Source organism: Xiphophorus couchianus, chromosome 23, assembly GCF_001444195.1.
Source record: "Xiphophorus couchianus chromosome 23, X_couchianus-1.0, whole genome shotgun sequence".
Taxonomy (NCBI): domain Eukaryota; kingdom Metazoa; phylum Chordata; class Actinopteri; order Cyprinodontiformes; family Poeciliidae; genus Xiphophorus; species Xiphophorus couchianus.
The window spans coordinates 10,862,719-10,880,722 of NC_040250.1; the positions used below are offsets into that span (position 1 = coordinate 10,862,719).

General features: G+C 37.4%; 1 protein-coding gene across 9 annotated transcripts in view; it reads right to left on the reverse strand.

Moving 5' to 3' along the window:
* atp8a1 (ATPase phospholipid transporting 8A1) overlaps positions 1 to 18,004 on the reverse strand; it is a 108,164-nt gene that overhangs the window by 45,393 nt on the left and 44,767 nt on the right. For all 9 annotated transcript variants that reach the window (XM_028008308.1, XM_028008306.1, XM_028008301.1 and 6 more), the window contains 8 exons: positions 14,810 to 14,882; positions 9,983 to 10,088; positions 8,148 to 8,230; positions 7,155 to 7,204; positions 6,983 to 7,052; positions 6,484 to 6,568; positions 5,035 to 5,174; positions 1,914 to 2,052 (listed from right to left, as the gene is read on the reverse strand). In XM_028008308.1, coding sequence (XP_027864109.1) covers positions 1,914 to 2,052; positions 5,035 to 5,174; positions 6,484 to 6,568; positions 6,983 to 7,052; positions 7,155 to 7,204; positions 8,148 to 8,230; positions 9,983 to 10,088; positions 14,810 to 14,882 — 746 coding nt within the window. The remainder of the gene's footprint in view (positions 1 to 1,913; positions 2,053 to 5,034; positions 5,175 to 6,483; positions 6,569 to 6,982; positions 7,053 to 7,154; positions 7,205 to 8,147; positions 8,231 to 9,982; positions 10,089 to 14,809; positions 14,883 to 18,004) is intronic.

Below are 18,004 nucleotides of genomic sequence, written 5' to 3' on the forward strand. Positions count from 1 at the left end.
GCTGTATTCAAGGTTGATCCACTTTTGGTAGTCATCCACTCTGTGATCCCAGGACAAACAAGGACGTGAACTACAAACTGAAACGGCCAGGCAGCGTTGGGTTGTTTACCTTCCAGATAACATCTGCAACAGTAAAATCTCTGAGGAAGTGAGATGTAGAAGAGGGGCCTGCTTGAGTACATATGCATGGCATTTATTTCACGTCAACGTAGGGAGCTCATACATCATCCTGCAACAGATGCTTTCATTAAATGTGTGTGACACAGCAACATTGAGCTTATCCGGAGTTTATCATGCTGGGTGAGGAATGACTGCAGGGCCGACTGGAGTATCTGTACCAGGGAGGTGAACAAACGCAGCAAAAAGTGTCATGATGCAGGAACATCAAGAGGAAAAAAAGCACCTGTACTGCAAACAGCTTTACTTAGTCTTGCAAAATTTATGACTTTTTCACCTTAACTCATGGTACAACCACAAAAGATCAATGTGTTTTATTCAAATTTTAAGTATCGAACCAGAACAAAGTAGTGAAAAATGACAAAGTGAAAAAAAAGACAAATGGGTTTAATTTTTTTAAAGAAATGTGCATCTTTATTTAGCCCTTTTAATCTAATGCTGCTGAATAATCAGCAGAAGCACAATGGCCTTAGAGGTTTTTAATATAGCATTAATGTAAAAACAAAGTAACTGTTTAAAGAAAACTTCTTTGCACTTTGGCACAATCCATGACAGGACACAAAAAACATGTGGAAGAGGCTGGTCTGGTCAAATAAAACCAAGATTGACCTTTTTGCCTCTATACAAAACACTCATTGTCTGTAAAACTAACAGCACATTACTCTGAATACAATGTCTCCTCCTTGCACCATGGCAATGGCAGCATAATGCTGTGGGCTTTGACAGAAAAACTGGTCACATATGATGGGAAGATGGTTGGAGAAATGCTGCTCAATTCTGGAACAAAATCCTAAGCATAATGCCAGAGTTACAATGGCTCTGGCTTTATGCTTAGGATTTTGATTTGGACTGTGATATTCCAATGCATCTTATGTATTGGAATGGCACAGTCAAAGTCCAGGCATAAATCTATTACATTTATGGCAAGACTTAAAAATTGATTTTCACATATACTCTCCATCCAACCTGACAGAGCTTAATAAAAAAATAGACTAACATTTCAGTCTCTAGATGTGTTAAGCTGCTCTAATGCACGAAAAGACTTAAAGCTGTAATTAAATGTGAATACGTATTTCTGTCACACATTTCACATTTGTTCCTTCAGAAATATTCACTACAGTGTGTTGGTCCACTTGTTAAAACCCCAATAAAATACATTAAAACAAGTTAAGAAACATTCAAAAGGAAGGAATTCTTTTGCAGGGCACTGTAAATGTTTTTACTGTACATGTGTTAACAATTCCAGCAGCAGTTAGTCATTATGCAGCTGGTAGCAGAGCTTAGTTTGTATGAAGCTTAAGTAGTGGCTTCCCTCTGCGTACAAGTAGTTGTTTTCAGTGAAAGGGAGAATTAAAACAAACTCTGCTGCAAAGAATGTTTACAAACTACACCACTGATGATTTTAGAGGTAGACGGCACGCCACATTACATGACAGAGAACAGAGAGCAGCATTCACATAAAACACAAAGCCTTACCAAGTATGTTTGGTCTTATTTCTAGTGCAAATATCTTAGTACATTTGAAATAAGGCAAAAAGTAGAAGTGACTATTCAGCATGATCAGAGCTTGTTTTCAGTAAATAATTCTTTAATATTGATGAAAAAGTACTAGTTAGACTGGCAAATTATTTCACTTTTATCAAGACATTTTTCCCATGTTATAAGTGAAATTATTTCAAGTGTACTAAGATATTTGCACTAGAAACTAGACTAATAAGTTCGCTGTTGTTGCTCACCGATGTTGATGGCTGTTTCCTGTTTGTCCCCCGTCAGGATCCAGATCTTGATGTCAGCCTTCATTAAGGTCTCAATCGTTTCAGGGACTTTATCTTGGAGCTTGTCTTCTATGGCTGTGGCCCCCAGGAGCTGCAGGTTCTACCATAGAGAAGTTCAGAATATACAGTATATGAGTTAGTGCTAACGTGGGTCAAAAAGAAATCTTCCAACTATTTTTTGTTTACCACCCAGAAAAACCACCAAGGGATTCTTAAAAGGTTTTGGATAAATTTTTAAGCTCCTCTAAGTGCGCATTTCTTCACATGATTTCACCCCACGCACACACAAGTAGGCCCATAAACACTTTTGGTCAGTTTCTCAGGAAACTGGGGCTCTTTAGGGTTAGTTGTGGACTTGTAAGGGCTCATCACAAGACCAAGAATTTGACAAGAGCCAGTGGCAGCGGGGAGACAGAAGCCAGCAGGCGAGGAAAAACCAGAGAAGCTCTTTAAATTGAGACCTGAGCCCTAATGCCAGTTTGTGTGTAGCTCTGGCCTGCTTGTTTGCTGGGAACAGGAAGCCTGCGGAAGAACCTTATACTTATGTGCTCTGACATAACCAACTTTTTATGTCTGAAATATTTACTTTTTACCTCAGTTTGTGGAAAAGAAGAATTAAGGCATCTACTTCATAAATCGGTTAAAAGCAGTCTGTTGTTTAGGATTTGTAGTGAAGCACTGAGGCAATAAGATGATGCCTTCATGTGCTCCTGTTCCGTATAAAAAGAATTGCGGATTGTAAATTAACAAACTGATCTCCTACCTGAGGGACCAGTCTACTGATAGTCTTCCTACAAAGTACCTCCACTTAACTGGTATTGTATTTAGCATAACTGTAAGAAAATGGTCCAAAATAATGGCTTTAAGCTTTTTTGGCATATATCAATCTGCAAGGTCTAAAACAGACTTCAGTGTCAAGGTGCAGTTTAGCTGAGTCCAGGTGTTGTTGTTAGTGGATTGTGCAGCAAAGACCACTGAAGAGTTTGGGGGAGATTCAGAAGATGTGAGCTGCAGATGAAGTCAGAGAGAGATGAAGTAAAAGTCACCACCACAAAGACATACAGGAAATGCGGTACAACTGTTGCATTCCTTATTTTTTGCATCACAAGGATGGCAGAAGCACCTTACCTGAGTTCAGGGGGAAGGAACTGAACTCATTTAGTCAGATGAAAGTAAAGTGACATCAACAAGTGTTACCAGGACATCTTAGGAGCACTGCATGCTTCCCTCCACTGATTTATTGAGATACTGATTTCAGTTTCCTTGGTACTTGTCCACACCACCAAAAGTATCAATACTTGTTTCTATGATCACTGACTAGCCAGCAAACTCACCTGACCTGAATTGTGCAACGCAGCAATGATGCAGTCATTCATGCACAAAATGTATGGTACACATACATACAGTACTTCTCAATATGCTGCAGTTCTCTATTAAAATCCATTCTGCTGTTGGTCTTGTGCAGTATTCAATTTTTCCTGGAAAATTTGAATACTGAAAATAGAAGAAAAAATAGATTTTTCTTCTATTTCTCAGTTTTTATTAGCTGTCAGCCATAAACATGATAATTAAGAGAAATGAACACTTAAAAACAATCACTGTGTGAGTTAAATCTATATGTGCTCGGCTTTTTTTCAGTGAAGTCAAATTTTTTTACTGAAATAAAATAACTTTATAATGACATTCTAATTGACTTTAGCAGATCTCAATAAAAGTCTTTACAGTAAGTGTGGAACTTTTGCATCTATAAAATTTGACTGTGGCTCTATTCTGCCCCCTTGTGGAGCTGATTTGTATAAAGTTGAGGTGTGGGTGGCCCAGAGCAGCAGTGAACCCAAACCGTGGGCAGCCGCAGTGTCACACTCGGCTCATTAGGCAGCGCACGTTACATTTTCCTTTTTGAAAGCTTTTATGTTTGGCTCATGATTGATTGCCTCCATTTGTTTTGGGCGGCCCCAAGCAGCCATGAAGACGAGCCAAAAGATTGATTTACAACTGCGGCTTCCTGTGTTTGAGACACGCTTTCACACACACCAGCCGCATAGAAAACCAACACTACCTGCTGCAGAAACGCTTAGATTCAAACCAAAAGGACACATTTTAGAACATCTGAATCTCTGTATGTATAGCTACACCTGTCTTTCTAGTTACACTTATAATCATCTCCCTATTTAGCAGCACCACAGGTAGAAATGAGTGAAATGCCTTATGATAAATGTATTTTTTTACTGGAGAAACATATTCTTACACAAACAAAAATGTAAAAACTTAACTTTTATCCTGAGCTAGTATATTCTCTGGTTGTTTTTTTAAATTAAATAATAATTGTATAAACTAAACCAGTGCTGCAATTATTAGTACCTTCAACAGTTTCTATGAAATAAATGTAATAAAGCATTTTTTGCAATTTATGCTTTACACCTTAAATTAACACCTTCCAAAGAGCCAAATAATTGACAGTTTCTCTTTGTCCATCCTGTAAAACTACAACAAAGAAAGTAATTTCATTGGAAATGGTCTTGGAAATGGGAAAGACAAGAGTGCTGGAGATCATCTCTGCATCACCTCTTCTATTCCTACATTCAGAGAAATAAAAACTGGATCTGAGACCAACAAGACTGGTAAAGGTCCTAGGTTTATCTCTCCACCTCAAACAGTGAGAACGGTGACAAAACATCAACTTTAACTGGATCTGTGAGCTCTGGTCAGATGAGCCAAATTACAGCTCTCTGATCATCTGTGGTGTGCTTAGTCTGAAACAAAGTATGAATGTGTTTTCACTCACTGTTCAATCTCCTTATATTCACTGTTCAGCGTACTGAATGATCGATTACGCTGTGGGCCTGCTTCCCTCTTCCTTAACATGTTTAAATAAAACTCTGGTGGCCTCTGACAAAAAACTAAAAATGAGACATCATAAGTTCATCCAACATGGCAAAATGTTGAAAGATGACTGGCCACTTTCCTCTCAACAAATAGGGATGCCAATAACTGTAGCATAGTTGGGTTTGTGATAAACTCAAATTAAATTGAATTGAATGGGTGTTATCAACAGAAAATCAGAGCGTTCCTCATCACAAACCTTCTCTATGAGCTCGTAGCTTTCCTCTAGTTTCAGGGCTCTGTTCTGGATGGCGGTGCAGGCTCGGTGGTGCAGCTCCTGCCAGTGCTGATAGGACGACTCGCTGATGTCTGCCACAGCAAAGCACAGAGTGCGCAGGCCTGGAGGAATGAACGCAAAATCACAACTTCTTAAATGGAGATCCAGTCAGAAGCAGTGTCCAATACTCATTCAGATTTTGTCTCCTGACAAACAACTACTCAATAAAAAAAAATATTTATCCACATTACTGAAGTGCACCATTTGTGGATTTGTGTGTATATCAGTGTTTTCTGTTTCTCTACCAGACCAATGGAGATCTTCAAATTTTTTCCAGATACCTTGTTTTTTTTTTCCATTGTCTTATGACTTTACAAAAGATGACAGTGTTTGAAGTGATGCCTTAGAAAACAACTCAAAGTGTGCCATTCCACTCACAGGTTGTTAATTAACCTGAGAATCCTTCATTCTGGCATTTACTAAAAAGAAACCATTTAGGTAGACATAAATGACTTAAAGCAGCAACATTTTAGACCCATTTAAAGTCAGACCATGAGGGAAAAGTAAATAAATTGTGTCCTTTCATACAGTTTATGAAAATAGTTTCAACTGAATCTCTCCCATACAGTGCCCAGAATTGTGTTGATCTGTAGAAAAACCACCTATTTTTTTCTTTTTATTTTTTTAAAATAACTGATATGCCCCCTTTTAATAACTCAGACAAACAGGTACATTTCTGTAGAATGGAGATAGCAAAAAAACCAACACTTTCTGTTTGAACAATATGGAAACTTGCTGAAAAGTGAAAACACGTAAAGACATTTACTGATGTCTAAATGCTGTTGAGTCTCTTGAATCTCCATGTTCACTAATGTTCTCTAACAGACCTTTGGGACCTTCACAGAAGAGATGGATGTATACGGAGATTAGACTGTACACACATGCTCCCCATTTACTAATTAGATTAATTCAAACCCAAATTAATGTAATGGCACCAAGTTTATGTATAGTATCCTCCAAAACAATTCACAGTAACTGATGTTTGTTTTTAGCCATTTCCAGCTCTTTCTAATTGACAGATCAAAGATCTTCACAATCCAGCCAGAATGCTATATTTAGCCTACATCAAATATTCCCAGTGACATAATTTTGCTGCTGTTTCACAAGGGGGCAGTATGAACATAGCACATGAGGGGCTCCTTCTACTGCAGTTTCCAACCAGTTTACAGTTTTATGTTGTTACTCCTCCTTATACTCATCTAAATCAATTATCCAAAAAAAGATTAGTGGGAGTGAAACCACTTGGGGAGAAAAAAAAAACCCTCAGTGGGCTGCTAGAATAAAACATCTCATCATGGCCAGGAAGACATAAGCGCCGTCTTCTGTGCATTACAGGCTAGCTGAGACAGAGGGCAGTATTTCTCCACTCACCCTCAGTGGCAAACTGCTCCAGGTGCTTTAATGTGATCTCTTTGTACCTTGAGCTGTCGGCCAGACGGTCGTAGATCACAGTGTCCTGAAGGGAAATAAAAACTCATTGGTTACCAACAACCAGAGGGTAGAGACAGTAACCGGCTGAAATTGTTTGCGTTGTTAAATGGAATCTGTTTCCATTTCCTATCATATGTGTGAATTTTCGTGATCTTCTTGATAATGTGTTCCAGTTATCACAACTAAATTCAAAATATAGAACTTAAAATGTTTTATTCTCAGTGTAATGCACTAAAAAATTTAGAAGGTTCTGCTGACTTGTACCACTGCAGATAAAACCAAACATTTCTGTCTGTCACACTGCACATGTGTAATACGAAGCAGCCTTTATCCTGCTGCTCAAAGAAAGACTTCCTAATGTGAGGGAGAGGCAGAGCGGGGAGAGTGGCGATGGTGGTGTTGGGCTGTCATGTGTTGCCATGGAGAGAGACAGACTCACAGCTCCTTTGCAGTAGAGGCGAATCTTGCCAGATGGGGTGCGCATGATGACAGACATCCTCTTTCTTGTGCTGCACAACAAAAAGCCCAAACAGGATGGTGAAAGTGAAAAAAACAGGGGGAAAAAGAATCTCAGTGTGAAATAACAGTAGCATTTAAAAGAAAAGAAATACCTTGTAAACTCCAGCACATGAAGCAGTTCATACTTTTCTTCGCTTCCAGGCTAAAAAAAAGAAAAGAAAATGAAAAAAAGAAAAAAATGTAAGCGAAATGCGAGTTAAGCAAATCAATCCAATGGAGACTCCTCCATCTTTGTTTTCTGTCTGAGCTTTCATTAAATAGCACAAGCCAACCCTTTCTCTTCATTTAAATCAGCCTTAACTGCAGTTTAAAACTGTTTATCAGTTGCCTTCTGATGGCAGAAGAACAAGGTAAAATTCAATTAACCTTCCTAATTGGGAAGACTGTGAGGTGAAATATCATGAGACCTTTAGAAGCGATTAGGAAATGGAACAAACATATACGCCCCAAGAGGATTAAAAAAAAGAAAACTGTTCTGGTTAGTGCAATTATCATGTTTGCCACTTAAGCTAACAGCTCCAAATCCACAGTATTAATAACGGTAAAACAAACTGGACGGTTTTACACTTGCTAGATATTATTGAAAAAAAATGTAAGACTGAAAGAAACATTCCTTTTTTTTCCTCAATGTTTTTCTGGCATTTGGACCACTCTTAAGAGACAAACATGAAAAGCACAGGTATGGTCTGGTCATCCATGAAATAATTTTTGTAAAGTACAAGACTAGTATTGAACATATCCTTAATACAGGTATTTATGATATTTTAAATAGCAAAAGTTATTGTTATTTGCAGATGGGTGTTTATTGGCAGGGTGAGTGTTTATAGGGGCTTATTAGGGGTCACATTACACCACCACTGGCTGAAAGACTTAGAAACCATTTCTTTCAACAGAAAACATGCTCCAAATGTGTCACGTTTCCTATTTAGCATTTAACATAAACTGTGCTGATTAACTCCCGCGTCCCACAGTATGGTATTCATGTTTACCATCATGAAATCAGGAAAACGGTGTTATATACATTCCATGTTCCATCTATCAACACAACAGCCTGCTTTACTTTCCTCAGCTCAGTCTCGACTTACCATTTCCACAATCACGCTGTCAGGGGTTCGTCCAGAAAACACAAAGCCGAGGTTTCGAGCGGCTCTCACCAGAGCGCCTTCATCTTAAAAGAAAATAAAGGAGTAAAACGTGCCATGAACAGACCTGTTGACATATTGTTGCCCTTAGATAACTTGGAATTTGAGCTTGAAATTCTAAAGAACTAACAGCTCGCACATAAATCTTCTCCCCTTGGGAAAAAAACAACAATATAGACAGAAACTTAATATAGGGAATAGGTAATTAATGCTTAAGAAACTGCAGTGTAGTACAGTACATTATAGAAGCGTTTGTACTAACGATGCACAACATATAAACATATTGATATCAGAGTGTTCAATAGCACAGTTGCAAAGACAATAACTTAGAATGCATTCATTGTTGGTTATTATATTCCAAGGGTAATGAATTAAGACAAAACAATGTTATATTTTCTCAGTTGGAGGTCTTGCTGCAATTACTGCTGACATCTGACATAGATAATGGCACCCAGTGGGCTTAAAGGTCACAGAGAGAGTTTGAAGCATCACATTAATAAATCAGACAGACAGGAAAATGTGGATCTTTCCCAACTGAAGTCATCGTTGATATATTTACCAAAAACAGAGTAGAAGAGGAGAATAGAAACAGCCTTTATTCACACAAAATATCAAAACGTGCTAAAAAAATACATTTTATATAAAAAGATTTATAATAGTACATTGAACAAATATTGGTATTACTTGATGTTCATGTTTTGTCACACAAATCCATAAACATCAATGTATTTTAATGGATTCTATGTGGCAGAACAATACAAAGTGGTGCAGAATTATGGACTAGTGGGAGTGAAATAGAAACTTTTTACAAATTAAACTCAATTTTTGTGTACTGATATTCAGCCCCCCTCGACCAATATTCCAGTTTAGCTGGAGATCCGTGTGTTGATAGATTTGTAGTTGTGCTATACTTGTGTGTTGGTCCAAAATGTAAAAACATTTAAAGGGATTGTATTTTTGTTGCCGAATTTCAACTATGCTTAACATATCTCAAATTGCATGTTTAAGCATGCAGAAGTCTTTATGAGTCACTCATTTCCTGAAATTTACATTCAACTGTAGAGACAAAACACTGTTACACTGACAAAATAATGCAGATGTAGGCTTGTTTTGCTTGTCTATTTCATTGTAAATGCTTTAAGGTTTTCCTCTTTCTCTAGTGTTCGTCATGGTAGCAGTTCTGTGGAGTTAAAAGAAGCACTGAAGGGCATGTTTTCCTGACTGACAGCTGTCTCTATTCCTTAGACTGAACTGTGAATGTGTGAGACTGAGGGATCATGCTAAGGCTAAAGGAATCAAAAGTGACATACACCATGCTTTTTGTAAACAGGAGACTGCATTTTATAGTGTGATCTTGTGCTCTTAGGATTATATAAATGCACTATTACATTCATATGAGATACTGGGGCCAGAAGGCTGCAACAGAGCGTTTCCATTGCCCAGGCTCACAGGTCACTACACGGAGAATTAATCATCACAGAAACGCTTCAAGGACATTATTTTTATTCAAACCACCTAAAAGCAGGTTCAGTATTGTTTGTTATGTAGTTTCAGAGGGTGCATACAGAAGCGGTTTGGGATTATAAATAGATAAAATGTGTCCTAAACAATGTTTTCTTTTTATTATAAACTTGTAAAATGTTGCAAGAAAAATTCTTGAATGTTTACAACAAAGACCAATCCTGAGTTTATCAGTCAATTTAACAACTGAACAGAGCCATTTGGCACACACAACATGCTGGGATAATATACCAGAAGAGAACAGTAAGCTGTAATACCTGGAGAAGCGGCTTGGTAGATGATTTTTCCCTCCACGCGCTCAGGGACTGCAGTGTGACAGATGGCCATCATGGTCATGAACTCCAGAATAACAGCAGCTGTAGGCTAAAGACAGAAGAAAAGACCGCTTTGACTTTTAATGTTCTTAAATAAAACATGTTAACAGAAGCCAAACGACCTTGTTCTGAAGTGGAAGAGAGGCACAGAGAGCTCAGATTGAGAGACACATCGATATGAAGGAGACATTTTAGACATCTAGCTGATTCTTAACCGTAAAATCCAGCAAAAGCAGCCATAGTAAGAGTAAGACATGGAAAAAGGGTTTTTATTAATTATTTGCTGTAGATCAGGATGAACTGCAAGTTGACATTTTGACATTTAAACAATGCATGGTCAGAGAGCTGCTTCACTGGTAAAGAAAAACAGAAACAGAAATATTACTTAAAATCTGAACTGGAAAATAACTAAAGTTCAAAAATACTATTTATAGTGCCTTGTGTTTGCATTGAGCCGACTAAAGACAATATTCCAGTGTAAACAACTATAAATAAATGCCATAATTTTAGACCTTACTCAAAAATAATTTCACTTCAAAATCATGAAGTATGTTGTGTTAGTCTATCACAAAAAACCCCGTAAAACAAAGTGTTTCATATTGTTCTTTGACATAATTTGAAAATGTTTCAGTTACTTCAAAGTTGAAGTATGAATACTTTTGCAAAACAATGCAAGACCTTTCTCTGTTTTGCAGATTTAACCCAAAACATCTTTTCATCCTAATAAATCTATCCATCTTAAATCAAACCTAGAACCAGTTTTCAGTTTGCAAAAACACTAAAATTATCCAGTATTTCTTTTATATTACACTCTTTCATTTTTTATACATTGGCCATCAAGTCTATTATGAATAAAACAGCTCCAATTTGCTAGAATGTCACCATTTCCCTTGTTCCTTTGAAAAGCCAGCCTAAGGTGTGTGTTACCATCTTAAAAATATGTGGTGTAAGATCTGAAGTGTCAGATCTGATCGGACAGATGACAGCTGGTAAAAAGCCAATAGGCTCACAGAACTCGCCTGCTGGATTCAAGCTACTGACACACATTTAGTCATGCTTTTCCAACCAATATAAACTTGTCTCAGTTCATGGGGGGGGGAAAGAGCCCAACCTACATATTCAGGGCATTTACATTAATGAGAAGACCAGTATGACTAAGCTGCCGTAGGGTGGACTCAGACAGGCATCTGCTGAGGCTCCAACTAATGCCGAAGGACTACCAGTGTGGAGTCAGTGACTACAACTGAGCCAGGGATATTAGCAGCCTCCAGGGCCGCAGAAGGCCTTCCTATTACAGCAGGGGTAAAACAATAATAAAAAAAGGAATATATTTCCTAACAGTGGACTAATATTAGCTCACCCTGCTGCTTTACCATCTCCATGAGAAATGAATGCAGCTTTCATAAGGCTGCTGTAATGGAATACAAATCCGCTGTTAAACATGCAGTAATCACTAACCTTTAATTATGCTTTTAAAGTGTACGAATCTGTGAAGTGATTATTTTAAAAAGTGCTTCTTTCACTCTCTTACTTAAACACAAAGCTGTGTACTTGACATTGTTAGTAGATTTGTTCCACTGGCCTTGAGAACTATGATGAAAGGAGCAAAAGGATAAAATAAATGATAGGGACACAAAGGGCAAATCAAAGGGCCACTTGTGACTGAAAATACACAGAGTCTATTACAGTCCAGGTGGCGCTGAGAGTCCCCTCTGTCTCCTGGCAGCATGCTAATCTGGTCTGGGGTGACAGGTATCCTCTGAAGGACATGTGGGGGTGGGCGTGTGTGTGTGTAGGAGTGAGAGAGAATTTGTGTGTACTAGCTTAAGAGCTCAAGGATGATGAGTGTAGAAATCCATCCTGGAACTCAGTCATAATTAAAAAAAGGAAAAATAAGGTCTTTGTTTAAGAATCTGTATTATTTAACTGTAAAAACCTGAATTTACACAAAATTGTTGGTTATGCTTATTAATGCTTGGACAAATGGTAACGAAACATCCCAACAAATCTTTGCATGAGATTTGATCAACTCTCAAACTGAATTCTGGGTAACTTGTGTCACAGCAGTGGTGAAAGACTCATCACTTCAGACTTGACCAATGTGCAAAGAGGCTGAAGGGTCAGGAGAAAGTGAAGAGGAGAGCTAGTGAATAAACACCCAAGATGGTGAAACCCGTCAGACAGCAAGTTCAACATAAATATTGCTACAAGGTGTTTCATTTTATCAGAACTGTTAACTTCTCCTAACCTCCTCACCACGGTGTTAACATTATGACTCCAAACAGCCTCCAGACAAGTGTCTGAAGAGTGAAAGTTCCAGGCGTGAAGTGAATTCAGCACTGCCATGCAAGTGCCAGTGATATTTTGGTACAGGGCTAAATGAGCTTTAGTATCAAAATATATTTAAAATAAAAGTTTACCTTTTCGTGGCTTATAAATATGTGTAAAAGTCAGTAAGGACTAGGAATCACTAGATCTTAGAATAAAGGAAAATCAGAAACAGCCATCTTTACTAGAGGCACACCCAGAAATCAACAATTTTCAGTTGAATCACCCCTGATCGGTAAGCGTTCAGTTAGAAACTAATTAAACTAGGAAAAGAAAGATTTTATTTTTTTTTTTTCCCCCAATTTGGAAATGAGCCATACATAAACACTACCAGGTTTCCCTGACATCACTCTTCGGTGTAGATGGTATTATAGATAGAATAAAGAATAATCGATGTTGCCTATGAGGTGATTATAAATGATTCTCATCTGCCTTTATCTGGTGCATGAGGTAGATTTAATACCAACAAAAACATATCAAAAATGCTATTTTGTGTCCCCACTATTGGTTAGTCGATACCAATCTGCATCTTCAGTTTCTATTCCAAGTTAACAGGAGTGACACATAGTGGTCTTCTGCTGATGTAGCCCATATGCTTCAAACTCTGACATTTTGTGCAATCATAGATTGTGTTTAATATATCATGGTTACAGACTGTGATTATTTGAGCTACTATTGCCCTTCTGTCATCAGAAACCAGTCTTTCCATTATATTCCAACACCTATAAGGCCCTTTTGTTCACACAGCTACCTCTTCTTTTTTATTTGGGACCACTCTCTGTAGAACTGACAGATATTTTTTTTACTCTGAAGCTCAATTTGCACCACAAACCATCAACTTCACTACTTCTTATGCTTGAGCCAACCATCTGATTGGCTCATTTGCCATTGGTGCTCACAGACAGTAGAGCAGGTGTACCTAATAAAACAACTGGTGAGTTTTGGGATTGTATTTAACAAATAAATAAATATTAGGTGTGAAAATAATGGACCTCAAAAGTGCTACGATGTTAAACACCATTCACAGTTAATCACCTAATAAGAATTCTTGCTTCAGCACAGCAGAGTAATCATGAGCAGAATTAATACCGAAGCCGCAGAGAGACTGTGGTTTTAAAACAGCGGTGGGTAATTAGCAGTGGGCGAGGGCCTATCAACACGGAGCCGGAGCAGACCTTAGACAAACCCAATGTGTGAACAGATTCTGCTGTCATAACAAAGCAAACATCACAGTGGGATTACCATTTTCCCTGAGCAGAGATACTGTACATAATTAGATCTGACATTCTGCCTCCTCAACTCTGCTCTGCAGCTGAGTGAGTCACAAGCAACACAACCACAGTCTTCACCCAACCTACTGTACGTCTGCAGATGGTCATGAAGGTTTCCCTTATTTCACATGTAGAGTGCCTGGTGAATTTTAGGGTACATTTTTTTGATCTCCTGGGCGATGTTGAATATTTACAGTAACTTTAAAAATAGTCTAAAAAGGGTGTAATTATAATAATATTAAATAGTTTTGTTCCTAACAAAGATCTGTAAGCAGGGTTTGTACATTTCTCCCACAGCATGTCTAAGGTAAGTTTTCAGCAGCACACCAAGGAGATAATACAAATGACATGAAACAGGCAGCATTAATTTACTATAATATTATATATTTTATTACTAATATGAAATTATTGTGCCAGCATTCTACATTCTAGAGCAAAGATAAGAAAAACTAAAATATAACAAAATTTTATGTTTGAAATGCGTCTCTCATACACATCCTAAATATCTGACCAAGACAAAACACTAATCGATAAAAAAACTCCCCCAATTTCAGAAACGTTAAAAAAAAAAAGTCAACCTTTACTTCAATACAAATCAATAAATCATTGAGAATTTATGAATAATACAGACTCATTACATTAAAACAATAAAAAAGTGACATACCTCTTCAAATTAAACACAATAAGTCAGTCCCAAAAAAAATCTCTGTAAAATGTTCATTGTAAGATTTCTAGCATTTAGCAAATACAAAAAAAATTGGCAATTCTAACTGCCTTAAAAAAAGAAAAGATTAGTTTGTAAATAATGTTCTCCAAAATTAGCCTTTTAATCAAACGTTAGATTGCACTTTATAACAAAACTTTGCAGTTTGAATATTTGGCACTTTCAAGGACTTTCTACAGAAAACAAGCACTTTCTAAACCTCGAAAATGTCCCATTGAAATTCAAGCATTTTCAAGGATTTCACGCAACCAAACAAACTATGTATAAGAGTGAAAAACAGCCATGCAACCATATGAAATCCTTAGTAAATTACATCAACACACATGCCAAAACAGGCAAGGAACAAATCACACAACATCTAAGACTTGGACTCAAAATCCCTTTTAATTTGTCCTAAGCAGCAGCAGTCAGTGGAGGCAGGCGACGGAGATCCCTGGCATTACTTACGTGATTGTTTTGGAGGTTTTCCAGTAAGCTCTGGTCATTAAATCCAGCCTCCTCTGATGAGTGTGTGCTGTGCCTGGAGAGAGGCAAAGGGGAAATGTCGGCTCACTAGAACACACTTTGATAGAGCAACTGAACAACACTAAAAGCGGACTAGAAAGTTACCAAACAATAGACTTGGCTGGTAAATAACAGATAAGCAATATATATTATAATCAAGGTGCAATTTGACAGCAATGGAGATGACGACAAAAACATAAAGACCATAACAACGGGAAATTATCTCTTCTGGTGTTCCACAAGGACTTATGGATTTCCCCAAAATTTAAGTTATTTTATTTCCTGCCATTGCACTGTCAGAGAAAATTATTTTAATGGCAGATCAAACTCTTGTCCATATTTTTTTAATAAAAACCTAGAAATTATACAAATATCTCCATCAACTTTAATTCCAATCATTAATCTGCCTGCATAATGTTGAAAAACTTAAATATCATTCATATCTTAGTTTCCCAGAAATTACACAGTGTCTTAGGTTTAAAAACTAAAGAGTAGGGCCTACTTCTAAAGAATAACATATGTAAAGGCAGCACCATATGACCCCTGTGGTTGCAAAAGAAACGTAAGAAACGTCTTCTCCACAAGTCTAAGAGAAAAATTACCCTGCTTCTCACTTGATTTATTACCTAAGTGCTGACAGATCTCTAAGAGTTAATAGCGCAGTCCGTGCTGTGTGCCAGCAGTATTGACATAAATTGAATCAACTACATTGCAGGCAGAATGCAAATGCCGGGTTCTTGGGCTTCAAAAAAGCAATGTTTAGAGCGAATATTTGGGATTGTCTGCTCTTTGCCAGAAGCAGATAAATCCGAAAACAAAGACATGATAAGAAAGATTATCATTTTATAAAGAGTTCACCCTCAAACATTAATCTCTGTTTCCGTGTAAATAGCTAATTACTTCTTGACCTGGCTTATTCTGGTGCATTAGATAAATTAGAATATGATAAAAGTTAAATGATTTCTGTAATTCAAGTCAAGCTCATTTTATAGATTAATTACACACAGAGTGATACATTTCAACCACTTATTCCAATTAATTTAGATGATTAGCGCTTACACGGCTAATGCAGATTATATGAGACCAAAAGAAGGACTTTTAATATAGAAGTGTTATGTGATCAGTAACAGTCAAGCGAAGGATTGCTGTTGCAGTTATACTAAGAAGCTGGTGGCTCAGAATGTTGCATCCAAGAATACTTCTGGGTAGTTGAGAGGACGGAGAATGTTTGGTCTGTGTACAAGCAACAAAGATTTCATTTCTTGAGCTAAACTGAAATCTGGTTTCTAAAGTCTCACGACTGAGAAAAGAGGCACAGAATCAGAAGCTAGCAGTCCAGTTGTACCTTGGGGAGCCATATTATCTACTAGTATTGGTTGACTGTGTTTTATGGAGCTTAACACTACAAAGAGATGCTGATTTAATTTTTTAGCAGGACAACAGCAGTACCAACTCTAATGGCCAGAAGATCACTTACTTGACCTCAACCTCTCAGAAAATATAGAGACACCAGACCCAACATTCTCCAGTGTAAAAGCACAGTTATGGTAAAGTTCACAGTCATACTTAAAGTTATTTTCAATATTTGAACAGAGAAAAGTGACATGCCCTTCTTCTCATTTTGCCAAGAAAATCTAAAAAGCTAAAAATCCTCACTGTTCCCCAGTACACCCAAACAAAGACACTTGGTAATCTTTTTTTAAAGTAATTAAATTATATGTCTTGTATTAATTTACTTGTTTAGGATTTAAAACAGAAAGCTAAGGACTTGAAGCCTGGCTAAATATGTTTATGGAAAGACTAAATTGTGGCAAGTAGATCTTTAGATCAACGTAATATTCTACTCATCTGACAAACTGAGTTTGGGGACATTGATGATGAGTTTTAATGGCAATAAATTACTGAAATACATTATTATTGCAATTTATTGAGATATACGTTTTCTAAAGGAAATTGCAAATTAAGGGTTGCTGATTTCACATTTTGAATAGAAACAAAATGTATTTTTTCATCCTCGTAACATAAGGGAAGTAAATTTATACATAGCCACTAGTCTCCCACTAGGCGTCCAGCAGGGATCAATCTGACTCTAAATAGAGTCCTATAGATCAGGCAGACAGCAGTACTGCCCATGGCACTGAGTTTGACAGTTTACAGAGGCTGTTGTTACGCTTTCTAGTCCAACAGGATGAGAAGTACAGAGCCACGAAAGACAACCTGATGGCCAGCTTAAAAATAACCGTAGGAGACACATTTAGGGAAAGGATAAATGATATATGAAAAAGTACGACTCCTTATGAATCATAAACTAGTGTTTGGGAAAGCTATCTATACTCAGGTCACTGAATAAAGGCTTACTTCATAAAAATGCCAAAATGTGGCACTTCTTTCCTCGAGTGTTTTCTGTCATTATATGATATAAATAGAGCAGCTTGCCACGTCTTTTGTCTCAATGAAATTTGCTAGAAGCTAGACTGGGTGAGAACAGATCGAGATATTGATTATCCGCCAGAACGCTCAGGTCCAGTCGCTATGGGAACAAGGGTGAAGGCAGTTCATGGTCAATAATCAGGGATCCGATATAGATCACAACTTTCACACACCCTGCTGTAATGTTTCAGCTATGAGAGGGATATACTTATAAGCGAGCCTACTGACTCACTTGCTTTTTTGAATGTTTCAATTTTAAGAAAAAGATCAGTCAAGAAATTGTCTTTGGAGGAAGCCTGCAGCAAGTATATTTAACAGATTTAAATATTCCTTAGAATGGATAAGGCAAACCCATGCTGCAAATATGTGTAAGAGAGGAGGTTATACATATAAGTGGCAGCCATTGCCAAAGTCAAACAAATGTTAATATGCCATATGAAAATCACAGTTTCAGCCTCAATAGCTACCAGTGAATGCTTATTCTGATAATTATTTTATCAAATCAGACCTGCAGATGTATGCATGCATTAAACACAATTACACAATTTGTTCTTAAAGAATTGCCACAAATATTAACCATAATCATCTGTATCACAACAGATATACATGGTGTTAAGAGCCACAGTCACACACAAGACGTCCAGAGAGTACTGCACGGCCACAGAGAGGAATCACACACTGAGGTATTGTTTTCAAAGTCACCATTTC